Source organism: Neopsephotus bourkii, unplaced genomic scaffold (assembly GCF_033783945.1).
Source record: "Neopsephotus bourkii isolate Nb327-2 ecotype Australia unplaced genomic scaffold, CSIRO-AGI_Nbou_v1 NB_1003, whole genome shotgun sequence".
Lineage (NCBI taxonomy): Eukaryota > Metazoa > Chordata > Aves > Psittaciformes > Psittacidae > Neopsephotus > Neopsephotus bourkii.
In genome coordinates this window covers 84,874-110,874 of record NW_026901494.1, presented here as the reverse complement: position 1 = coordinate 110,874, position 26,001 = coordinate 84,874, and the positions used below count along the sequence as shown (strand labels likewise).

The 26,001-nt window shown below is 51.0% G+C and overlaps 1 protein-coding gene across 3 annotated transcripts in view; it reads right to left on the bottom strand.

Annotated features, from left to right (window-relative positions):
• The window catches only part of PIK3R5 (phosphoinositide-3-kinase regulatory subunit 5), a 59,723-nt gene that overhangs the window by 20,414 nt on the left and 13,308 nt on the right, over nt 1–26,001 (bottom strand). For 2 of the 3 annotated variants that reach the window (XM_061360002.1, XM_061360004.1), the window contains exons 1-2: nt 8,099–8,399; nt 6,425–6,534 (exon numbers count right to left, since the gene is read on the bottom strand). In XM_061360002.1, the coding sequence (XP_061215986.1) occupies nt 6,425–6,521 (97 nt within the window). In that variant the 5' untranslated portion in view covers nt 6,522–6,534; nt 8,099–8,399. Of the gene's footprint in view, nt 1–6,424; nt 6,535–8,098; nt 8,400–26,001 lie in introns of those variants that run through there. The other variant, XM_061360003.1, reaches the window with a different exon arrangement.

The following is a 26,001-nucleotide window of genomic DNA, read 5'->3' as shown; positions in this document are numbered from 1 at the left end:
TTTCCCTGTCAATGAATTCACATTTTCCCACTGGGAAGTCCCCAAGCAGTTCAGATGCACTCGATGGTAGTTACAGCTCCAATCCTCCTGGCCCCTCGGTGTGTCTGCTGACATCCAGAGCACAACCTCAGGTCATGATACCCCATCAGCGAGGCCATGGCTACAGCGAGCCGGTAACTCAGCGATGTTCCACTTCCCTTTTGAGCCCCTCTCATAAGCCAGCACAATGGCACAGAGCAATGGCCCTGCCGACAATGATTCCAACAGATTGCTTGAACCAGTCAGTGTTATCCCAGAGTGCAGCATCCTCCAGGGAAAGCCTCAGCACCTGTGGGATAGCCAAGAGGTGCTCTAAGCTGCCAGAGCTTTGCTGTCCTGGGCAAGAAGCAGCTCATGTGTGTATTGAACATCCTGTCCTGCTTTGGCTGAGGGGGATGTTCCATCCGTGAGATCCCGACCCTGGTGTGGCCACCCTGGACTGCCCTGGCCATGTGGAGCAGGAGCCATGGGAGCAGCAGAGCTGAGCTGTGCCGGGCGCATCGCCAGGTACCGAGAACACCGCTTCCTGTGCGAGTGTAACCACATACACAAATAGCCCAGCAAGACCAGGGCTCTTTCCTTCCTTTCACTCCAGCAAGGGAGGAGGAAACGGCAGCAGCAGCAGCTCGCTGCTTTATTCTGCACTGAATGGGGCAGAGGGAAAGGTGCTGAGCTGCTGCCCTGGGGAGGAGCTGGGACAAAGGCACTGCAAGTGGACCGGGAGGATGGGCAGGTAGCAGAGACAAGGGCAGGGCTGGAGGGAAGCTGAGAGAGCTGGGTTGGGTCAGCCTGGAGAAAAGGCTCCTTAAGGGGAGACCTTAGAGCAGCTCCAGTGCCTAAAGGGGCTGCAGGAAACCTGGAGAGGGGCTTGGGACAAGGGCCTGTAGGGACAGGCCAAGGGGAATGGCTTGAACCTGCCTGAGGGGAGACTGGGATGAGCTCTTAGGCAGAAGCTCTTCCCTGTGAGGGTGCTGAGGCACTGGCACAGGGTGCCCAGAGAAGCTGTGGCTGCCCCATCCCTGGCAGTGTTCAAGGCCAGGTTGGACAGAGCCTTGGGTGACATGGTTTAGTGTGAGGTGTCCCTGCCCATGGCAAGGGGGTTGGAAATAGATTATCTTAAGGTCCTTTCCAACCCTAACTATTCTATTATGCAGACAGGTATATTAGAATAACGTCACTATGAGCAGAAATTCCTTTTAACTCATGGCCATGGCAAGGCACTGGGGTTACCCTGGGATTGAAATAAACAGTGCTGGGAAGCAGCAGGCTGCCACAGTCTGAGATCCTGAATTTGGCAAAGAACATTAACCAAAACCACACCAAAACAGCTGTATCCTTGCTAAAAATAATGTTATGTGTGAAATGCAGCTTGGAAATCCTGGACACAAGAAACAAAGACGATGCTGCAAAGCAAAGTGTCCGGCACTGACAAGCATCAGTCAGGACAGGGCATCCACACCTGGGTGGGAATCCCCTACCCTCCATGCACAGTCCAGGTCAAGAGCATCCACTTCCCAACCACTGGGAGCAGAGTCAGTCCCTCCAGCCAGATCCCCTTCATCCAGACTAAAAGGGATATTTGGGCACGGCAAGTGATGCTCCTAACGTGCACAGGTCTGGAATAAAAGTCCCAGATGATATTGAGCAGAAAGGAGTCACCCACCAGCAAGAACCCTCTCTATCCTTCTGCAGACATCCTGCATCCACCTGGGATGCAGCTGGGTGCTGCGGTAACACATTGCCAGCTGATGTCCAGCCTTTCATCCACCAGTACCCCTAACCCCTTCTCCCCAGGGCTGCTCAAACCTGCATTGACATTGGGGGTTGCCCCAGGTGCAACTGCACCGCTCGAGACGCCTGCAGCACGGCAGGAGCCAGCAGCAGCGGCCTCAGAAGGATGCGGCTTTGCGATTTCTCTTCTAAGAAGCCGAGCACGCTGCCCCCCTCCCGGAGCAGCCCCTCTGACCGCAGCGGTGCCGTTTCCCCTCGGCTGCTCCTCACGGGGCAACTGCCAAAGCGGAAAAAACACAGCAGAGAAAACTAGAAATCAAGCAGCAACAGCACATGCCCGAGCTGCCAGTGCCCACAGCGCTCAGGCTGGCATCGGCTCCAGCTGCTGGCAGGAGTGACACAGTTGGAAGGCTGAAAAGCAAATGTCTCCATTTCCTCCCTCCCCCGGACCCACTCCCACCATTTCCACTACGTCCTCACCAGAACAAGGTGCTTTTTTCCAAGGGACTGCCCAGGGAAGGGCCGACTCACAGCGGTTCCTAAGTCATAGAATTAGAATCATAGAATCATAGAATCATAGAATAGTTCGGGCTGGAAAGGACCTTAATATCATCAAGTTCCAACCCCCCTGCCATGGGCAGGGACACATCGCTCTAAACCATCTCACCCAAGGCCTCGTCCAACCTGCCCTTGAACACTGCCAGGGATGGAGCATTCACAAGCTCCCTGGACAACCCATTCCAGTGCCTCACCACCCTAACAGGAAAGAATTTCCTCCTTATATCCAATCTAAACTTCCCCTTTTTAAGTTTTAACCCATTACCCCTTGTCCTATCACTACAGTCCCTAATGAAGAGTCCATCCCCAGCATCCCTATAGGCCCCCTTCAGATACTGGAAGGCTGCTATGAGGTCTCCACGCAGCCTCTTCTCCAGGCTGAACAGCCCCAACTTTCTCAGTCTATCTTCATACGGGAGGTGCTCCTGTCCCCTGATCATCCTCGTGGCCTTCTCTGGACTTGTTCCAACAGTTCCATGTCCTTTTTATGTTGAGGACACCAGAACTGCACACAATACTCCAAGTGAGGTCTCACGAGAGCAGAATAAAGGGGCAGGATCACCTCCTTCGACCTGCTGGTCACGCTCCAGGGGACTGGAGGTGAGGACAGGAGACAGCAAAAGCCCACAGTCACAGCAGCCCCTCGGATGATGCCAGCTGCACTGTGTAGCATTCCAACCTGCAGCTTCCAGAGCCCATTGAGGAGGGCACAGTGAATGGAGACACCCCAAGCGCTTCCACCCAGCCTGCCAGTGAGTTCAGCAAGAAAACCCACAAGCCTGGAGAAATCAGTTCAAAAGTTAAAATTTACAACTTTTAGTTACCAGCACACCCCGATTGCACACTTGGCGCTGCAAGATTTCAAACACTGCGTTTCACTACTTGCTGATGAAGCTGGAGGATCTCCACACCAGATACCTGTTCATTCATAGAATCCCAGACTGGTTTGGTTTGGAAGAGACCTTAAGGCTCCTCCAGCTCCAACCCCTGCCACGGGCAGGGACCCCTTCCACTGGAGCAGCTTGCTCCAAGCCCCTGTGTCCAACCTGGCCTTGAACACTGCCAGGGATGGGGCAGCCACAGCTTCTCTGGGCACCCTGTGCCAGCGCCTCAGCACCCTCACAGGGAAGAGCTTCTGCCTAAGAGCTCAGCTCAGTCTCCCCTCGGGCAGGTTCAAGCCATTCCCCTTGGCCTGTCCCTACAGGCCCTTGTCCAAAGCCCCTCTCCAGGTTTCTTGTGGCCCCTTTAGTTATTGGAAGACTGTTACAAGGTCTCTGGAGCCTTCTTTTTTTCAGGGTGAACAATTCCCCATGAAGGTATCTAGATGATTGCAACTGAGCAGGATCTTAAGCTTCTCTTTATTACAGCTGAGCAGATTGAATTCCCTGGGCACCGCATGAGAAGTATCATTGAACACTCCTCCTGCTCACCAGTGACCTTCATCCATCCTCCCTCGCTGGCATCCTTCATCCCTTCTGACTTGTGTGCAGCCCCATGGCAGTGACACAGCAGGTCCCTACGATCCCTGGGCACTATGTAGCCTCTCCAGCAGCTCACTATTCACCACGACCCTCCAGCCCCCCTCGAACTCAGCACCCCAGCACTGCCAGCAGCCAGACCCAAGCCCAGCACTCTCCTCCACCAAACGCTCCCCCCATTTCACTGTTGACCAGCAAGAAATGAACTATTTTTCTTCCTTTAGCACATTGTGATTTAACCATCATCTCTTTGCAGCGACACAGTGGAAGCGAAACTCTCTGAAGAGGGTCTCCAGAGAAGGAGGTTGTCTTTTCTAGTACTTTTCTAACACATTTTTTTCTTGTGATTTGGCAGCAATTCATTTTTCTTTGGTTCCTCCAATAAACGCTGCAGTTCAGGAAAGATTCTCTGTTTAGACCCCAGAGCTGACCACAGGCTCATCCAGGATATAAACCTGTGATGGCCAAAGCACTTGCACTTCTCTTTGCTGACTTCACCAACCACAGTTCTTCAGTCACACAGTGGGGGGAACAACGCATCGGAAGCGATTACTCACCCTCTCTGGAGACACCTCCTGTCAAATTATCATGTTAAAAAAAGGCATTAAATAACTTAAAAATAAACACCATCTCCTCGGAAGGTCTCATCCCAAAAGCTTCAGCGTCCTGGGTGCGATTTTGGTGTGCAGAAATAGTAAAAAGGAGGGGAAAGCAAATAAACCGGGAAATATATGTGATGTAAGAAGTTCAAAACAAGAAAGGAGAAGGCTACAGCAGAGTTTAGAACAAACTGGAGAGATTCACTGACCAGCCATATGAGGAACAGAGCCCTGCCATAAATAACAGCCTGGATCTGACACAGCAGTAATTAAACTATTGATTGCAATAAGGGGAAGTCAGAATATGAAAACATTTCTGCTCTGATTTTGAACAGAAATAGGATTCACTGCTATGGGTGTGGGTACATCTGTGAATTATGCTCTGTTGTTCCCAAATCACATGTTACTGCAATAATGAAAGACTTCCTACCCCGACTGCAAGGGGGTAGGATGTGGAACAGCAGCTCTTTCAAAGCCGACATGGACATGCCATGGGGTAAAGCACTTAGAGGCAGCTTTGGCCACGCAGCGCTGCTCTCGGAGCTGTCCCACCGTGGTACCTGGGGCCATGGCACAGAAAAGCCATTAACATCACATCCACCAACCACTGTGGGAGCAGGGCTCGCCGGTCACGCTGAACACTTTTGGCAACAGCACAACTGGTTTTGATGAAAGGGAACTTTCTGATGTGTAAAATGCTCAAGATTCTCCTCGGAATGCCAGTTCATTCTGCCAAACCCCTCAAAACCCACATGAAGAGGACTGAAAGCAGCAGGCAGAGAGATGGGGGGAAATGGTTATTACTGAGGGATCAGTGGGCAGCAGAGCTGCTCCCAGCAGAGCCCACCACCCTGCCCCACACAGTCTGATCTTTGCTAATGAGCCAGAAAAGTTATGAAGTCATTTTTAAAGGCTGCCCTAACATCACCAACAGTGCTGAGGGGCTGGGATTAGAGCAAGGCAGAGATTATGAGTGACACAGGGATTGATTAATTATAATTACAGGAAGAGGCAAGTTATGCAGTGCTCAGTGAATGGCTTGGCACGATGGACTCCTTTGGACATGCACTGGAATGGTCGTAAGCATGAGCTCGCGCTTCCAGGAACAGGAAATACAGATCACACTTCAGGGCCAGTTTGCCCAGAACATGGGGAGCCCAAAAGGACCCATGAGTCTTGGTCATAAACAAGACACAGAATGATGCTCCAGCACAGGGAGCTGGCATCCCTCCAGCGGGTGAGGAAACAGGCACGGCCAAAGGGATTACTGCAGTACTTGGCAGAAGGTAGGACATTGCTTGCAACCCTTTGCTGACTTACAGGTAAACAGAAAAGCAGAAGGGGTTGAAAACAGACAAAAGGAAACCTGAATTTGACAGACCCCCAAATTCATTCAATTTCTTCCATTCACAAGAGGATTTGGGAGTGATGTAACTGCAGCCTACAAATGCCAGGATGAGGAAGACAGATCAAAATGACAGTCAAAAATGACTTCTGCTCACTGCTGCTCTGGCCTAACTGCCGGCATCCCAAACTGCTCTGAACACGGCTCAGATCTTTATGGTCACCATGGTATCTGGTCTAGATTTAAATAAAGTCGATAACAGTATCTCCACACTTGCTTCTGACAATGCAGAATAGATTACGCCCATAGGTTTTGAGGACTGCATGCATCAAAACAAGGCAAGGCTGGCTGATTACACAAAGGAGTCTTTCCTCACAGTGAGAAGCATAGAGTGCCTAATCCTCTCCAACTCAGGCATGGACAACTGGCAAGATGCACGGCTTCTCTGGTGAATCGTTATATATGTAAGACTTAACATGACTTGTTCAACATCTTCGTACTGCAGCAAGAGGCTCAGGAAGACTGACTAGCTTGGATCCTACCTCTAACATTGAACACTGGAAAGGAGAAAAGGCCTCCAAGCCTCCAGCAGCTCCCTCTTACCCGGGTGCCCAGGTAGGTCAGCAGATCGTGCAGAGGCTGAAGAATAAGCTCATGGTTAACAGGTCACTTACCAGCCCATCTGCTGGAGACAGCATCTCTGCTAAGCCCGTGTAAACATCTTTCCAGTGCGTGGTAGATCCTGTCCTCCGTACACGTGGTGTGCTGCATTTTAATTCATCTCCTACACAGAAAGAAGGGAAAAAGTTAGCATAGCAGGTCCCTGGTGAAATGCAAGGAAGAGAGCACTACTTCTACTGTAGTGAAGACAAGATGCTCCTGGTGAAGCACCATCCCGTTACTGCCTCCTGCCAACCCCAAAGCCAACCATGCACCCCAGTCTGCTAGCCTGTTGTCTTCCCCTCTGCTCCCCTAATGCATCCCAACCACAGCAGAGAAAAGGAGGTGCACACATCCACAGTGCCATCATGAGAGGCTGTGGGGCCGAGGCACCCTCTGCTGACCTGCTGTAGGCACATCTGCCTTCTCACAATTTCCATCTTTGGAAGAGATCAAGTCTCGCTCACGTGTTTGTGGCAAGGAGGTAACAGTGGGTTAGCCTCCATCGAAGATAACACAGCAAGAGATTACGGCTGCAGCACCTTGCAATGGGCTGGATGGGAAATGTACAACAGCCCAGGCTGGAAGAGATCTCAAAAGATCATGCAGTCCAGTGTGGGAAAAGTGACAGCAGAGCCCAAACTCCTCCTCACATGAGCCATGGATCATCCTTAGCAACTCTAGTGTCCAGTGGCAATGGTCACAAACCCACTCTCAAGTGCCAACCTTGTACGAGCCAGGAAAGCCTCAAGCTTCCAACTGTCATCTTGCTGCCAGACAGCCAACATGAAGAAAAGGTCCATGTGTCCCTGCAGCAATGCAGGGAAGTACAGAGGGGGCCTCAGCCCCAACATCCCAGGTCATTGTAACACTGCAGATTGCATTCCTGACTGCACCCTTTCACAACACAGCCCTGGACATCTTGTCTCTCCACCACAGCTCAGGGGGAAACCTCAACTTTGGGGTAGCAGAGACTATGTTGGTGGAAGGACTACTTTACCCCATCTAATTCATACGTATCTGGGACACCATGAAAAAAGCAAATTATCCAAAGGTTTACCTGTCAGAACTGCCCCAACCATAAGCAATCAGACAGATGCCCAGGCAGAGACTCCCTCTTCCCCTGCAGTGCCACCCTGGCATCCAGAGGGACCCTGGGGCAGGCATCTCTCTCCTCTCCCAAAGCACAGAGATGGCTCCATCCCAAAGACTTTGTCTCTGGTTTGGAGGCAACACAAATGCACAAAAATAATCCAGGAACAAGAAATAAAGCCTGCCAATACTACAAAAACTCCCTGCCAAGGAGGCCTTTGCTTTCATCCCAGACAGCACGTCCCTGTACCTAAGCCACACACTCATGTAGTTTCCAAAGTGATCCCAAAGTACTCAGATCTCTGCTTATTTGGTCAGTGTTTGAGCACTCGGTGGCTGTGCCCATCACAGCTCCCCACCTCCAGTCAGGCAGGAGCAAAAGCCACTGTGATCTCAGCAGAGGTTCCCCCTGCTCGGTGCACTCAGCGTGGCCATCTCCACCCACATGAATTCCTGGCACTTCCACCAAAGGGCTCAGTAAAGCCATGCCCCGCTGCTGGGGCTCCCTGAGAGCCAAGCGAGCAGTGAGGCTCCAGCCCTGCCGCTGGAAAGAAGCCACCAAAGAGGTGAAAGCAAACGCACAAGCAACCACTGACCTGCCAGATGCAAGCTCTCTCCTTTACCCCAGGCAGTCTCATGGGCTCCCGCCTCATGTCCCACCACCACAGGCTGTTATTACAGTCTTCACCATGGTCTATCCATCCGCAGTGTGTGCACGAGGAACACCCAAGAAGCGCTTCGCCACGGTGCTGAGGACTGAATTAGCAGGGAATCGGCACATCAGCACCTTAGTCATGACTTGTGGCAAGAGGAAAGCAGTGACTAAGAGCACAGTGTGACTCACAAGCAGCCTTTACAACACCCAGCTCACAAAAATACACCTCCCTGCACGTCAGCTTGTCTCAGGTCCTTGGAGGGGAACGTGCTCCTCACACCACACCAGCCCAGTCATCCCTTCCTGATGCCTCTTGGATCCCAGCACAGAAAAGCAATGGGATTTAAGGACAAAATATTTAATATTTCAGGAGGAAGATATCACCATAACTTTCAAACCACAAAACACAATCTTTGGGTTTGTCGGGGTTTTTTTTCCTCGTGCTATGGACCACACATGAAGTTAAACCTCTCCTCCCAAGGCAGTGATTATGGAAGCATTTTTTCATGGGAGAGGACTCTGCTTGTCCACCACAACCAAGGAGCAGGAACTTTGCAGCCTCTTCTACTGTTTATTCTCCAAACTCTCCCTTCCTTCCCACCCACCCTGAGCAAAACACAGCACAGGGATAGTTCTGGAGGATGTAACCAGACTTTCCAAAGAGCTCCGTTAAGCACCTCAAGAACACCAAGACAGACAAGTGTTGAGGTCAAGGTACTTAATGAGTGCTTTGCAATGGCTTATGATGGTGTTGAGCACCTCTTTGAATCTGTCCCTCCATCATGTCCCTCCCACTGGACTCCCAGTAGCAGAACTGCTAAACCAAGAGCAAAACCAGACGTACTGGGAGCCGGTGGAAGGGAGGCTCCATGCAGTGAACTGCCTGTGGTCATGTTTCACAACAGGTCAGGGTGAACGCTGAGAGCAGTCATGCTGTGGCACCCTTTGGGGACACCCTCATCACCAAGGCTGACTGCTGCTCTGCACCTTTCCAAGCAGAACAACACGTTGCAAAAGATGTGGGTTTCCCTGCCTCCCTCCCACTTGTCAACAACAACTCAAATAGAGCACAACCACTGCCCAGGGAAAAGAGAAGGGGTTTGATGGACCAACAAGACAGCAGGGAGGGTAACAAGAGAGCTTCCAACACTGTATCATCACAGTTTTCCTGACAGGCAATGCAGCACAGCCCTCACATCTGTACAGCCCCACTGTGAAGCACCTACAGATATCGTTCCTAGGAGGCAGGAACAGAGAAGACACTTGACGGGAACATCCTCAGGCAGCATTTGAGTATCACCCTTGGACAAGACATTAACCACCTCTCTTTAGAGATGCGTACAGACTGTGTATGGAAAAGTGTGGCTGGATCAACTGCCACTCCTGCTCTGCACAGGCTTGATAGGAGCTGAGCAAAGCAAGAAGGGATTTATCCCACCACACCTCACTTATGTGTTGAACCCCAGCCTTACAAAATCAAGCTATGGGACTTCAAGCCCTAACTGTTCTCTAAGAAGAGACTGGTTTCCCTTCTGCAGTAACTATGTGCCTTACAAGCAACACCCAAACACCATGCAAACCATACAGTCATCATTTAAGGGGCAAGAAAGCAAATGTGGAAAAGTTAAGCAGTTTTTCCACTTCTGCTTTGAGGCACAAGGTTTGCAAAAATCTCAGTTTTCAAAGAGTATGAAAAAACACCACCACCACCAAAAAAGAATCTTTTCTTGTTGGGCTGTGAAGCCCAGAGCTACAGGAATCCATCAGGGTGTCACAGCTCCATGACATGAGCCTTTCACTCAGCTGAGACGAACGTAGTGCCCCCACTTGCCTTCACAGCCCTGGGACCTTTCGCCTTCACATCTTTGCTTCTGCTCAGTATTGGAGCAAAGGAGAACACTTCAACTGCTTCATGCCCAGGATGATGCTGCTCCAGGACCAGAAGGTCCCTCTGCACACAGCAGCTGATTCAAGGAGATGACTGAGGCCATTAGCAGTACCAACATGGTCAGGACAGGGCACATGAGAAGCCAAAGTGGGGGTCACATGGGCTTTTCTGCAAGGAGACACACTTTTCTTGTGTTAAAGTCCACATGTCCTAGCTTCAACATCCAAAGTACTGCTCTGATCTGTGGTGAAGTCCAGGACAACCACCATTAGATTGGGACAGAGGGAAAGAGCTCAAAGATCAAGATTTTCCCTTCCATGATAGCAAATCCAGCAGGATCTCCCTGAGACACCCACATGGAGGACAGGACCTGGCTGGAAGTGCTTTACCTTCTCTGAAGGGACCCTGCAGCAGGGAAGCAACACACCACTTCACCAGCACTGGAGAAAGCCTCCAGGTACCTGCACAGCAGGATAATGCCCTTTCCTGCCCTGATTGTTCCAAAACTGCTGAGCATCCTAGGCAGGAAACAGGAGAGGAAAAACAAGCCCCTTCACCCACAGGATCAGCTCATGGGTACGCTGCCCAGGTTTGCTGACAGCCACAATGGGTGGAGGGACACTGGCTGCCTCGTGGAGATGCTAACTCATGGGTTAGTGTGAGGAGGTGGCTCAGCACTTGGCTCACTGCTGCGGTAGAGCTTAGGGCACTGGGAAGAGAAGGGCAAGAAGCCTGATGAGGCTAAAGAAGAACGGAGCTTGGGCTGATGCTGCAATATAAGGAAAACCACTTCATTGGGAATTAAAGCAAATTGATCCTACCCAGAGCTTTTTTTCAGGGCAGGATCCTCATACGAGCACCCCAGCAAGGTCATCATCTCCCTTGAGGAGCACTTCAGCTTTCTACCTCCTCCACTGCATCCTCAAAATGGTCAGTGGGCAACAGGCAGGACGGGAGCTTCGGGAGATGCATCCCCATTGCAGTGGAGGAGATGGATATGCAGCTACACTGTGCATGGTACCTGTTGATCCTCCAATGAAAGTGACCACTCTTCTTATATTACAGAAGAAATCTTGGGGTTTAACTAACCTTAGCTTGCAAGATTTTACTGCCTCTACACCCATAGAGGAGCCAAAGATAGAAACTCAGATCTGAGAGATGGAGCAGCTGGAGGAAGTCTTTGTAGAAATCAGGGCAATGAGGGGAGGAACCTGCAATTTTTAAGATTCAAGCTTCAGCCTTTATGTGTTTACTACTTGAGCGCTCTGCAAAGAGCAGAGAGATGAAGGTGATAAGATGTTCGTTCAAACCACACAAAGGCGGTGTATCAAAAGATCCAGGAGGTGACTGGTTTGACAAACATCCTTTCAGGGTGTTCACAAAGGACAGTGGCACCATCCAACCAGCCCAGCACCACACAACCACCTTATAGGGCCTTGGGTTCCTGTCTCACTGAGCAAGGATGAAAGTTGCTCTTACTCTGAGCACTAAGATCACATCATGCCGTGGCAGGGACCACGAGAGACCTTCACTTCTTGGACTGCAAAACCTCCGCTCCAGGGAGTCTCTACTCCCTGAACCAACAGAGCAATAGGCAGCGGAGCAGCAACATGGAGAATCCCTTCAGAAACCCATCTGGCAAAAACCAGACCAAGCTCTTACCAAACCCTGTCCATGGAAGATGATCTTTTGAGGTCCCTTCCAATCTCTAACATACTGTGATGGAAGAACTGACCATAACCAACCACCGATGTGGGCATGAAGGGCAAACATAAGACAAATCAGCTCTTCCATCTCTGCGAATCCATGTTGGCTTGCAGAGATCATCACCACACCACTGCCATGTAGTGGTACAGGCTTGAGAGCGAGGGATAGGAGTAAAAACTTGTTATTGGGTTGAATTTCTTGAGAAGCCAGTCATAGCAGTGCCTGGGCACCCTGTGGGACTGCCCCATTCTCTCATCTATAAAGCAAGAAGCCAAATTACTTGGAACAGGAGAGATTAGAAACGTGAACCACAGTGAGATCCTCATGATGCTATCTGCTGTTACTCACATAGCAAAATACAACCAGCAGGCAAACAAAACTGGGGATGATGTAATCCCCCTCTGCCATCTTCCCACTTTCCTTAGGGTGTGGAGGCAGGAAAGGAAGAGGACACCAGAAATTAAGCACCTTCTTTCAGGACAGAAAGGAGAATCTGAAACAAAAACCTGTTAATTTAATGCTCTAAGTACCAAGCCCAGGTTGATCACCTCGTACCATCTAGCCTGACAGTGTGCACAGGAGAGGCAGAAGAGAACATGGATGTCTCATTCATGCTCTACTCCAAGGTGGGTCATGAAGACCTCAGTGATGGGTCTCTGAGCAAGACACATCCAAACGGCAGAAGTTAGGTGGTAAACATCACCTAAATGTTGTTGAGAAGGGGCAGCAGGACAGAATCATCTAGCACAGGGCTGGAAGGGCAGGCTAAAGGATGGAAAAATGCAACTGGGGCAAATGATGTGAATATTTGTTGCCATCAGGGTACCAATGAATGATCCAGAACAGAAACTGATCTAAAGAGCAGTGCAGACTCAGTTTGGCTGGGAGGACCCACAATACCAGTATGCAGAATGCACATGCCAAGGAGTCATCCAGAAAGAAAGACACTGGTTGGCACACTTGTGATAAAGACACCCAGACCAAGATGGCTTTTCAGAAGACCAAAGCCCCCAAAAGGTTGATTGGATTGAACAAGCAACACAGGAAAGCGTTTGGCCTCTTGGACACACAGGGCTGACTGGGCAGTTCAGCAATCCCATCACTATGCAAAACTGCAGCCGGGAATGAGCTGTGCTGCTCATCACTGACAAATTCCACATTCAGGGTATCCAGGACTCACCTCTGTTGGAAAGGATGGGTTTGTCTGCTGCAAGATCCCACCAGCAACAGATGCAACCCATTTCTTGAACTGCTCTGGAAGATCAGCCCCCTACTCTGGGAGAACTGGATGGAGCAGCACACACAGAAAGTCTTAATGTAACAGATGAGCAACAAGCCATTATATGAACCAGTAACCTTAAAATTGCTGTGGGATTTGCACATAATGCAGGATTCTCAGTGAAGTGCAGTATTTGGAAGTGAAATGGGAAAGAGGTTTCAGCAGTAATTTCATCTTAAAGTAGAAGATAAAACTCATGGCACAAGAAAACCAGCTTGTGGAATAAAAACAGCATCTGTGCCTACAGGACAACCTCACTAAGGGACATGACTTCAATACAGGAATGGCACAGGTCATCCCTATATGCTAACAGAAATTAAGATCTGATTTAAGCAACCTGCTCTAGTCGAAGGTGGCAGGGGGTTGGAACTGGATGAGCTTTAAGGTCCCTTCCAACCCAAACTATTCTGTGGTTTCTTAGTGGTAAATGCTGCCTCAGGAAAAGAAGAGGTACCAGCCTGGCAGGTTCCTCGAGATAACTTCAGGGCACAACAGCACAATGGGACCTGAGTACCCCTCCAGTGCCATTGTCTTGCTGAACTACAGAGCATCATTTACAACCAGAAAATGTGAGAACTGGAAAGCTTACTAAGATTCGGAGATCACTCCTTGTTCTCACTGTGTCTGAGAACTGGGCTGAATAAGAGACTCCCACCACAGAGCAGGGAAAACACCTAACGTGCAAAAGCAGTTTCGAAGCCCTTTTAACATCGAATACCACCTACAAAGGTAACACAAAAAGGGCAAAGCAGTACCCAGGTTTCTGCCCAGGTTTGTCTGCCTGCTCCACCCAGGTGCCAGCCAGGCCATCCCACAGCAGGCACAGAGGGGCTGGGGAGCTCAAAGGGCTCTTTGCAGCAGGGCAGGAAAGGGGGCTCAGCCCAACCCAAAAAATCAAAACACAAGATGTGATTCATCTCACCAAACTGCCAACAGCTGAACTCAGACACCTCTTTGTGAGCAGCTTATCCGGGGCTGCTCAACTTGTGCCAAGGGGTGTGGAGAATGGTGACCGGTGTCCTGCCAGGATATGCCTGTCCCTCGCCACTGAATGCAACATGATGAGAATCCCAGAATGGTTTGGGTAGGAAGAGACTTCAGGTCCTTCCACTGGAGCAGCTTGCTCCAAGCCCCTGTGTCCAACCTGGCCTTGAACACTGCCAGGGATGGGGCAGCCACAGCTTCTCTGGGCACCCTGTGCCAGCGCCTTAGCACCCTCACAGGGAAGAGCTTCTGCCTAAGAGCTCAGCTCAGTCTCCCCTCGGACAGGTTCAAGCCATTCCCCTTGGCCTGTCCCTACAGGCCCTTGTCCAAAGCCCTGGTCAAGTGGAGCAAGCTGCTCTAGTGGAAGGTGTCCCTGCCCATGGCAGGGGGTTGGACCTGGAGAAGCTTTAAGGTCCCTCCCAACCCAAATCATTCTGTGATTCTATGACTCTCCTAACACAGGGCAGGATTGACTTTTTACTGCTCAGCATGACTTTCCCAGCCTGGCACCACGGATGCTCTGATCCCAGGGCAGGGACGAAGGCACCAGAGGGGGCAATGCCCTGAGCTGTGAGGCCGTGCTGCAAGACCTGGGGGCGGGTGAGAAGGGGAGCAGGGAACTGAACAACCACCAAGCTCCACACACGATGTCGCTGGGGCAGCACTCAGCATCACATAGCCCAAAGGGACACCACCAAAAACAGCATCGTGATCCCCGTGCGTAGAAAACAGAGCTGCTGTGGTCACGGGAAGCCGATTACCCAGGGTACGGGTCTGCAGCAGTTCTTTGAGAGCCACAGGAAGAGGAGAGGCTTCTGGAGCAGCTGGTAAACAGCTTGAGCCTTCAGCGAAGTAGGGCAAGCGGGTTTGGGCTGTAGATCCCACAGCAAGGGCACTTTTCAGTGGTAATCACAAAACCAGCTCCCCCTGGTACAGCTTTGCTCTGTTGAGCCAGCACTAAGTACCCCAGCTCAGCGGATCAGAAGAGAAAGCCAACAGGAAGCTGAGAAATGCCTAAGACACATCAGCTCCACAGAAACGCCTCCATCCAAGCTCCTTACATTGCTGCAAATGGGAATTATTTAATGTGATTTCCCAAATTTCACCCCCAAGATTACCTGCATTAGCAGCCTGAGCTCAAGGCTAATACTTACAGGATGAAGACATTGCAAACTCCAAAACAATAAAACCAGGAGATATGAACACCAACTGCAAATTGAACCTCTCTTTGCTTCAGAGACTCAGAGACAGAGGCTCAAAAGAAACAATTTAAGAAATGACAAATACCAGAAGCAGTGTCCTGATGCTGTACCCCTCCACTGTCTTTAGCTCAGGAACCTGCTATCCTTGAGCTGATGAAGTCTCTGACCTGTTTTACAGCATCAGGACTTGCACCGCTCACTGGCAGGCAGCTATAAGCAAAGCCCACATGCTTCAGGCATCAGGACCAGATACCAGGATACAGCTTTGCCATGTCCCACGTGCAGGTCAGCACACGGGGTGGCCTTAGGACCAGTCCAATGATAATGGAGATGCTGCATGAGGGTCGTGTTTTCAGAAGGGCATGCAACGAAAGCAAGAGATTAACTGGGAGTAGCAGCAAAAACTGGGTGTATAAAATTTAGCAAAAAGAGCAAAATAATTGGAGAAACAAATTCCTCAGGGAATTGGACTGGATTTCAGCAAAATGCATCTGCTCAGGGGGTGCACAAGCGAAGGAGTGACCCTCTCTCTGAGCCTTGAAGACTCAGACCAAAACCTTTCACCTCCTCATTTAGAAACAGCGTTTGCACTCATCTGACTGCGACTGAAAAAGTAAAAATCAAACCAGAAAAAAAAAACTTCTCATTTCTGATCAAATGAAACATTTTCCACACACCCCAGTGTTCAGGTTCATGGTGCAGTGAGCAAGACCCCACCAAGCCAGCTGTCCCTGGGACCAGCATCACACCAGCTTTCAACGACACTGCCTGAGAAAACCGGTACCTGGGCAGGTTCCTGCCACCAAGGATGCTTCTGCACTGGTTCACCCATCACTACACCTGAGGCAGCTGTAACCCTGAGCACTAACAGCACTTGAGAGCTCACCAGTCATTGCCTCTCAGTTCTTCACCTCTGTGGAAGTGCTTGTGGCTTCCTCAGAGCTGAAGCAAGACATTAACCCCAAGGCACAGCTGGCGAAACATCTTGGCTGAACTTGGGGCATCTTGGCTGCGCATGCTTGGAGGAGGAGGAGGCCCAGGTGCTCAACCCACCTCCTGACAAGGGGTTTTGTGAATGGAAAAGCTTTTCAATGGTTTCCCAGCTGGCTTCCCTGCTGGGAGGAGCCGACTGGCATAGCTGGGCTCCCTGGAGCTGACTCTCCAGATGGCTGAGAGCAGGAAGGAGCTCAGCTCAGGGCCAGCAGCATTGTTTATCTGATGGTTCCTGTTTTCAGTTTTGTCTCTGTTCTCTTCCTTTGTTCTAAAGTGGTGTTTGCAATGGCAATACCTGCTCCCAATGACTTGGGGATAGCTCTGAAGGAAGAACCAACCCAATGCTGCATGCCATTGAATTTTCTTATCTAATAAAAAAACAGAGGCTCCAACCCCAAGCAAACCATGATCAGATTAACCTCTACACCCTTTGGTTTTAAGTTGAATTGGAGCAGAGGTTAACACCCCTGGTATGAAAGCACACCCTGTGCACGCACAATCCTCACACATCTGGGGCTGTTAGCAGAGATATGTTTGCTGGGATGAAGCAGGTCTGCCATCAGCTCTCCACTCAGGAATCAGTTCAAGTGATGATGGGTGGGGAGCCGATGAGCAAACTCATCCAAGCATGTCCTCATTGCAAAAGGTAACTACAGGGGTGTAGCTGGAGCTGATGCAGGGTCTGCTGCTGATGGGACTGAAATCCTCCTATGGTCCCACTGGACAAAGTCTCCTCTGAGTCTCAAATGCGAGGCGGATGTGAGTGGGTTTCATCAGAAGGATGCTGCTAGCGAAGACCTTTTGTTCATACCCTGCATGGGCTCATCACCAGGGTCCTTCTCCCACCAATACAGAGGGACAAACTGTGGCCAAAGAGCCACTGTGTCTTATGGCAACTTGGGCATCTGATGTTCCTTGGGTTTGGTCCCAGCAGGCCAGATAAAGCCCTTTAGTCCCTGGATGCAGCAGCACCACAAAGGACATGGGACACTGACCCCATGGCAGCGCTGACACCCTTGAGGACAGCCACATGCCCCCTGCAGCAGGGAACAGGAATGTTTTGGGCTGGGCTGGTGTGGGGCTGAGGGTGACAGCACCCTGTGACAGCAGCTACTGAAAGCATGAGCCTGCCCAGCCCCAGGCCACAGGCACAGATGGGAGCAAACTACAGCCCAGCTGCAGCTCACAGACCCAGCCCTGCAGCTCCCCGAGGAGCACCAGGCTACAAACCAGGACTGAGCCCCCAGAAGCATCGCTGGCCCAATCATTTTCCTCTTCATGCCTTGCAATGAAGATGCTGACCTTGGTTTCAAGCCTGTGGGTTCCCCTCTTCCATCCTGCACCTTCACAGTAGGTGTGCCAGCCTCACACTTCTCCATTCCCATCATCCTTTCCTCCGTTCCCAACTCTGTGCCCAGCAGTACCCATAGTCATGCTCACCACAGCCACATCCTGGAGCAGCTGCAGATCAGGGTGATGCATTAGAGCCCTGCGAGGGGCACAGGTTTGAGCAGAGCCCCTCCAATGATCATGGGACACATGCTGCTTTATCAGAGAGCTGCATAAAGAGAGGGGAAAAAAAGAGCTGGGCTGGTTCAGCCTGCAGGAGAAGAGGCTCCAGGGAGACCTTAGAGCAGCTCCAGTGCCTAAAGGGGCTGCAGGAAACCTGGAGAGGGGCTTGGGACAAGGGATGTAGGGACAGGCCAAGGGGAATGGCTTGAACCTGCCTGAGGGGAGACTGAGCTGAGCTCTTAGGCAGAAGCTCTTCCCTGTGAGGGTGCTGAGGCGCTGGCACAGGGTGCCCAGAGAAGCTGTGGCTGCCCCATCCCTGGCAGTGCTCAAGGCCAGGTTGGACACAGGGGCTTGGAGCAAGCTGCTCCAGTGGAAGGGGTCCCTGCCTGTGGCAGGGGTTGGAACTGGGTTCCAACTTTAAAGTCCCTCCAATGGAAACAGCCCCAGTGCTTGCAGAGCTGTTAGACATTAAAAACTGTAGTTTCCAGGCTGTGCTTGAGAAACCACATGACAGCCCTAAGGCTGAAACCTTGATTCCCAAAGCCCAGATTAGCACCAGCTCCCCCAGGATCTGTGATCTTTGGGAATTATCCCCCCCCCCCTTCCCTCTGTGCTACACTTGGACATTATTTAATGCCCTTTATCCTCAAATCACTCTCCTGAGAAAGAAAACCACACTATTCCCATGCAGTGATGGGGATCCGAGGGTGATGGGGAGTGACTTTATCCAGGTCACCCAGGAAGACAGGGCCGGGATGGTGTCCCGACAGCCTCTTGAACCCAGAGCATTTCACCCTCAGAGCTGTTGTAAAATCCAGTCCCCACATTTATTCTGTGCTTTTCCACCCTTTCCATTTCACCCACAATACTCACAGCTCGGGTCACACCTGAGCTCAGCCAGTCACTGGGGACTGTCTGCTGGTTCTGAGGGTGCCTTCGGGAAAACTCTGCTCCACTCGCACACAACCTAAGGATGCTCTGAGCAGATCCATGGGCTTCCCACCCCAGCACCCCCAGCTGGCAGCTCCTATCCCCCTCCTTTCCTGCTGCCAGGGAGCTCTCAAGTTGTTTCTCTGCTTTTAACTTCAAAATGTGAATTCAACATCGCTGTGAGGTTATCCTGACAGCCCAAGCTTGTGTCTCACATCTGCCACCCCCAGGAGGGATCAAAGACCCGGAGAGGTGATGGGCACACCTCCCTGGGAAGCTCACCTCCCTTCGGGAATACACTCTGCTCTCCAGATTAAATGGGGAGGTCCACGGACCTGTCTCATTAGTGAGCCTGACCCCTCTGCCCTCAGCACAATGAGGCGACAATTTGCTTCTAGCAGCGGTGGGTCCCTGGCAGATAAACAACTGCCACTCTCTGGGAGGGCAGCTCTCAAGTGGGTTAAGTGCGAATTGCTTCAGGTCTCAGCTTTCTGACATCTCACAGCTACTTCTGCTCTCCTCCCCCAGCTCTTTGCCTACAAAACTCCCTCCAGTAACTGCTGCAGGTCTGCCCTGTGATTGTTATTACAGGTCACCAGAGTGTTTGGCTCTTTTTATCAGCCAACGCAAAACCCAGCCCAATTTTAATCACAGAATCAATGGGGTTGGAAAAGACCTTGATGATTCAAATCCAGCCGTTGCCCAGCCCTGCCAAGGCCACCACTGACCCAGGGCACTGAGGCCTCCACGCTGTGTGAACACTTGCAGGGACGGTGCCTGCAGCCCTGCCCTGGGCAGCCTGTTCCAATGCCTGAGCACCCTCTGGGGCAGGAATTGTTCCTCAGCTCCATCTAAACCTGCCCTGGTGCAGCTTGAGGCCAGTTCCTCTTGTCCCATCCCTTGTTCCTTGGGAGCAGAGCCCAGCTCCTCCTGGCTCCATCCTCCTGTCAGGCAGTTGTAGGAGCCATCAGGTGCCCCCTGAGCCTTCTCCTGACTGAACCCCCCAGGTCCCTCATCCCTTCCCCATCACACTTGTGCTCCAGGCCCTGCTCCAGCTCTTTTTTTTAGCAGGCAGGGTATTGAGATTAGACAACACGTGTAGCATCCATGTTTGGTTTTGCCTGCAGCTGCCCTTCAGTCCTTCAGTTGTCTCCTGTTGGACACAGTACAATAGAAGTTAACATAGACTTCAGGAAGCCTATGCTAAAAGCATCGACTCCTCTCCATGAGCACGAGTTTTTCACTTCACCCCAGTGCTCTCAACAGTGACAGGGGATGCAAGGACCAGGAAAAGAGGACCAGACCCTCTCACATCCAGTGACATCAGCTGATGGAGCAGACCCTGCACTGGGCATGGGCTGAAGCAGCCACAAGTCTGCACAGAGCCTCCACCACTGCGGCCGTGCTCAGGAGAGGAGCAAGGTCGCCTTCCTGAGATGCTATTTCACAGCACATAGCACCAGCCACAACATCTGACCAACCAGGTCAGATGTCCAACTGAACACAGGCTAAGGGACTGCTGTCTTCTGTGTTCCCTTCTATAAGGAAAGCCTTGGCAGACTTGAGGAATTGGAGAACAAAGCAGAGCCACATCCTGCAAGATCTGCAGGACTGGAGGAGGGCAAGCGAGTGAAACACATGCATCACCCCGTCCAACCATGGGCAAGTAATTAATTTGTGGTTTAGATGTTTATATCAACAAAGTGCCCTCTACAGATGAGCTTAAATAGTGCCCTGCTTAGCACTGCTGCTCCTCTTCTGGGGACACCCTGCTCCCTCTGTCCCCAGGCAGGCTGAGTGACCCCCACTTTGGTGTCTCCATGTGAGAGTTGCCCACTTGTGAATGGGATGACAGCAACAGCAGTACACATGACAAGCACCAGCAGCCTCCTCAGGGTGCCCCAGCACCCTGGCACTGCGTCCCCAGGGTGCAGCAGATGACAGACCCCAGCACTGCCTCCCTGCTGGAGCACTGAGACCTTGAGCTGAGAAGAAGACTGTGCTGTCTGGTGGTTACAAAGGGAACTGAAAGTCTGCAATAGAAACCAGGAGCTCCGGTGCCATGGTGTGGTGAGTGACCTCTCTGTGCTTGCTTCCTCCCCAGCAGGAGGGGCAGCGGCTCCTGCTGCAGCTCCATTGGCCTCTGGCTCCAAAGCAGTGGCAGAAAACTCAATCTGGACTGGTTTGTGTTGGAAGGGAGCTTAAAGCTCCTCCAGCTCCAACCCCTGCCACGGGCAGGGACCCCTTCCACTGGAGCAGCTTGCTCCAAGCCCCTGTGTCCAACCTGGCCTTGAACACTGCCAGGGATGGGGCAGCCACAGCTTCTCTGGGCACCCTGTGCCAGCGCCTCAGCACCCTCACAGGGAAGAGCTTCTACCTAAGAGCTCAGCTCAGTCTCCCCTCTGGCAGGTTCAAGCCATTCCCCTTGGCCTGTCCCTACATCCCTTGTCCAAAGCCCCTCTCCAGGTTTCTTGTAGAATCCCAATTTTCTTTCATCCTGTCATGTTTATTTCCTAATGTAACCTTCACAATCCCCTTTATAACCCTGGCAGGAAAGGCTGACAGAGCAGGACATGTCAAATAGCATAGCTATAACACAAAAAAGCATACCAGTATTTCACAAGGTTCTTTCTAACCCACAAGAACCACTTGCCTTAACCATGACATCCTGCCCTGGGCTCCTCAAGAGCAGAGCACCCAAATACCCATCCTCAAACTTTTTGAGCACCAAACCATGACACGCAATCAGAACTGCTCAGGGAGCAGTAAACAGCAGCAGTACAGCTATGCATGAGAAAAACACGTGTTCCCTATGGCAGCACACCCAGGGGAACTGTGGATCCGACCACAAGTATCAGAACTGCCTTAGAGCTCTGTTTTTTTAAACCCCAAATTCCTAAGAAGCCAAATACAGAACTGCCTTGTCCAGACTATTACAGCAGCAACCACTCAGCTCAGTAAATCTAATTAATGAGCCAGGAAAAAGTGTCATTCGTTTGCTAACTACTTCGCCCAGGGTTGCCAAATAGACAGATAAAGGATTTAGCTGGGGCCTATTCCAGCCAAAGGAGCTGGGAACCTGGCAGGGATCGCAGGAGATTAGAGGGCTGAAAAGAAACAGAGAGGGGAGAGGAAAGAAAAAAAAAATCAAAATAGATTAGCACTTTGAGAATGCAAGCATGTAAATCAGCTTACGCTTGGTATAATGCCACCCTTGTGAGCGTCTGGCCATGGGTCTGATGGCAGCAGCACGAGAAGCCTCCGCTGAGCTGAGTTTTATTTGGGCTCAGGAATCTCACGCCACCAAGTCCCTCACAAAACCAGCAGTTTTGTTTTTAGCAGCTTTGTAAATTCTCACAGGAAGCCAATTAGGGCAGACCTGGGAACAGAGGAAGATCCATAATTGCAATTAAGGCTTCAAAGAACTCACCCCAAGCATGGCTGTTAAAATTAGAGCAAAACGAAGAACCCACAGGCTGGAGGAGTTTCTCACTCCCAGCACAACGCATCACCTGGCAGACAAGGAGCTCACCCCGAAGGGGACCCAAGACACCCAGCTCCAGCTTGCTGCCTGCCCCGCATGCACCTTCACTGCGGGGATTCGGAGGCAGGCACACCGTGTGCATGCATCAACCTCCTGACCTTGGCTTTAGGAAGAAAGTGCAGTCCTGTATACACAAAACCTGCCCCAGTGACAATTCTGGTGTCAAACAAAGACTTCATCTATTTGATGTATCGAACTCCTGTGACCACTCCTAAAGCACAGCAGCACCCCCAGAAAGGCCAGACTAGGCTGCTCGCTGAGATCTGAGATTTGGGGTTTAATCTACTGTCAAAGTAATCCAACAGATCATAATCTCCCTTGTACCATCACAAATGAAGACGTCCCCTTAGAATTTCAGCAGTAATCTGGATACTAAGAAACAGTGTCTGACTAGGCCAAATAACCGTGTTCACATCATGGCAGAGCTGCTCTGCCTGTTTGCAATCAAACCACACAACACAAACACTGAGACTGCACTGAGAGCTGGAAATCTGGCCCCGCAACACTCGCATTGGGCTTTATTATCACACCCAGATGAACGTGGATCTTCCGGCTTTGCTTTGTCTTTCAAAGAGAAAACGCTCCAGTTCAAGGTGAAATATCACCAGGGAGATGCTGTCCACGCTGGAGCTGACCCTCACCCTCTTAGACAAAAAGCTGCAGCCATTTGTCTTGGTTCGAGATTCAGGACCCAACCAAGCAGGTGACAGTAGCTGAACCCCAGCTTCTCTTATTAGCAACCCCAAGACAGGCAAAACCTGAAAATACTTATCTGTCCAAACTGAACATGATTTAGCCCATGCCCTGAGCCCGTTTCAGCCTGGAGTAGAGCAGAACAGCCCTACTTGTGGAAGTTCAGTCCTCCAGCAGCAGATGATCTACATCAGGGCCTTCTGCATTGTTGAAAGATGTCAACGATACCCACAGGACTGCTCAGATACTTTTAACCAGGACTACAGACTTCTTACATCTCTGTGTGTATATATTCTTTCATTATCTATAGCTGTATTCCATAATCTTATATCTAGTCCTTCTCTTACAGAAAGGATCAGCTCTAGTGCTGGACTCACAACTGCTCTATGCTGCCTGTTCTCACAGCCAACACTGGTGACAGCACCTCCGCTCTAGACAATGCTCCCAACAAGACCTTTTCTAACAGCCCCTCCAACCTCACTCTCTGTCTAGACAGAGACCATCATGCTCCAGAAGACCAGGACAGAGTAAAGATGCAGAAGCTGCTCTCCTCAGTGGGGCTACATGCTCTTTCTTCCACCAGATACTCCAAAACCCCTGCAGCTGCTGCAGCACAGTCTGGAGGAGGAAAGTTCTGCTATAGCTTTATGTGGGACCCAGGAGCCCACAGGAACAAAGTGACTGACCCTCAGTCATCTTCGTCCATAATATGCCCTTTAACCACATCTACTTTCCCTCACATGTCCACATGTCCTCAGAGAGCCCAGGGCTGAGTTGTTCTTGGGGATTCTGTGGGTGAGCCTGGGGGTCCACTGCAGGATCTGCCGTGTAACCTTGGAAAGTCATTTGTGTATTTGGAAATGCATTGACTCCAGGTATTTTTACATGTGCTGCTTTCCCTGTGGTGTTTCTGCCCTCTTATCGAGCACGCAGGATTTGGTAATCAAGTGAGGTCAAAGGAAATTCCAGCCAAAACCCCAGCATCCTTCCCGGCAGCAGCCGTATGAGTGGCAAACAGCATCCAAGCAAGCACAGCCAGGATCTGCACGATGGCTCTCCCTCACCAACAGCACAATCAATCATAGAAAGTGGGAATAGTCCTGTGGGATTAAGCAACGTGCCATAAACAGGGTTGCAACCTAAGACAACACAGGGGCAAGCAATTACATGGACTTTAGTTCCCAAGGGCAGAACTAGAGAAGGAAAGAATGGGAAAATGGATGACCCGGGCAATTACAGACCAGTCAGTCTCACCTCTGTGCCTGGCAAAATCTTGGAACAGATTCTCCTGGAAGGCATGCTAAGGCACATGAAAAACAACAAGGTGCTTGGTGACAGCCAGCATGGCTTCACCAAGGGGAAATCCTGCCTGACCAATTTGGTGGCCTTCTATGATGGGGCTACAGAACTGATGGACAGCGGTAGAGCAGTTCATGTCATCTACCTGGACTTGTGCAAAGAATTCGACACTGTCCCACATGACATTCTTGTCTCTAAATTGGAGAAACATCAATTTGATGGATGGACCACTTGGTGGATAAAGAACTGGCTGGATGGCCGCACACAAAGAGTTGTGGTCAATGGCTCAATGTCTGGCTGGAGACCAGTACCGAGTGGTGCCCCTCAGGGATCGGTGTTGGGACCGGTCTTGTTTAACATCTTCGTCGCTGACATGGACAGTGGGATTGAGTGCGCCCTCAGCAAGTTTGCCGATGACACCAAGCTGTGTGGTTCGGTTGATCCGCTGGAGGGAAGGAATGCCATCCAGAGGGACCTTGACACGCTTGTGAGGTGGGCTGATGCCAACCTCATGAAGTTTAACCATGCCAAGTGCAAGGTCCTACACCTGGGTCGGAGCAATTCCAGGCACAGCTACAGGCTGGGCAGAGAAGAGATTCAGAGCAGCCCTGTGGAGAAGGATTGGGGGTGCCGGTTGATGAGAAAATGAACATGAGGTGGCTTCAGTGTGCGCTTGCAGCCCAGAAAGCCAACTGTATCCTGGGCTGCATCAAAAGGAGCGTGACCAGCAGGTCGAAGGAGGTGATCCTGCCCCTTTATTCTGCTCTTGTGAGACCTCACTTGGAATATTGTGTGCAGTTCTGGTGTCCTCAACGTAAAAAGGACAAGGATCCGTTGGAACAAGTCCAGAGGAGGGCCACGAGGATGCTCAGGGGACTGGAGCACCTCCCATATGAAGATCGGCTGAGAAAGTTGGGACTGTTCAGCCTGGAGAAGAGAAGGCTGCGTGGAAACCTCATAGCAGCCTTCCAGTATCTGAAGGGGGCCTATAGGGATGCTGGGGATGGACTCTTCATTAGGGACTGTAGTGATAGGACAAGGGGTAATGGGTTAAAACTTAAACAGGGGAAGTTTAGGTTGGATAAAAGGAGGAAATTCTTTCCTGTTAGGGCGGTGACGCACTGGAATAGGTTGTCCAGGGAGGTTGTGAATGTTTCATCCCTGGCAGTGTTCAAGGCCAGGTTGGACGAGGCCTTGGGTAATATGGTTTAGAGCGAGGTGTCCCTGCCCATGGCAGGGGGGTTGGAACTTGATGATCTTAAGGTCCTTTCCAACCATAACTATTCTATGATTCTATGAAGGCAACTCACTGGAATTAAGACTGCAGAGCCTGCAGCCCACCCATCTGCCTCTTGTGACGCACCAAGTAGACTTCCCTTCTGAAGGGGAAGCCACAAACCATGCACTGAATCCACCCACACAAACACATAGCCCTCCCCACCAGGCAGAGCTGAGGGCTCCACCTTAGGGTCATCCATTAAGATGGCTTCCAAGAGCAACCCACACTTCTGCATTCGTGAGAGATCTTACTTCAGCTTCCCGCGTGCTGGTGTCAAAAGGAGAAGTGCTCTGGAGCCGGGGGGAAGTTGTGCCACTGTTTCCTCTTCTGGACAATGATTTCACTCTCCTGCCACATCCGAGAACCACACATGGCACCCGCCACGCTACGCAAGCAAGCTGTGAGGCTGTTAACATGCAAAGGGCTCTGCTTTGGGCCCAGCAGTTCCAGGAAACTCAACAGTCGCGTTCAAGAAAACACAAAAATAAAGACCACACACAAATGGTCTGGTCAGAAATAACCACGCTGTCCCCA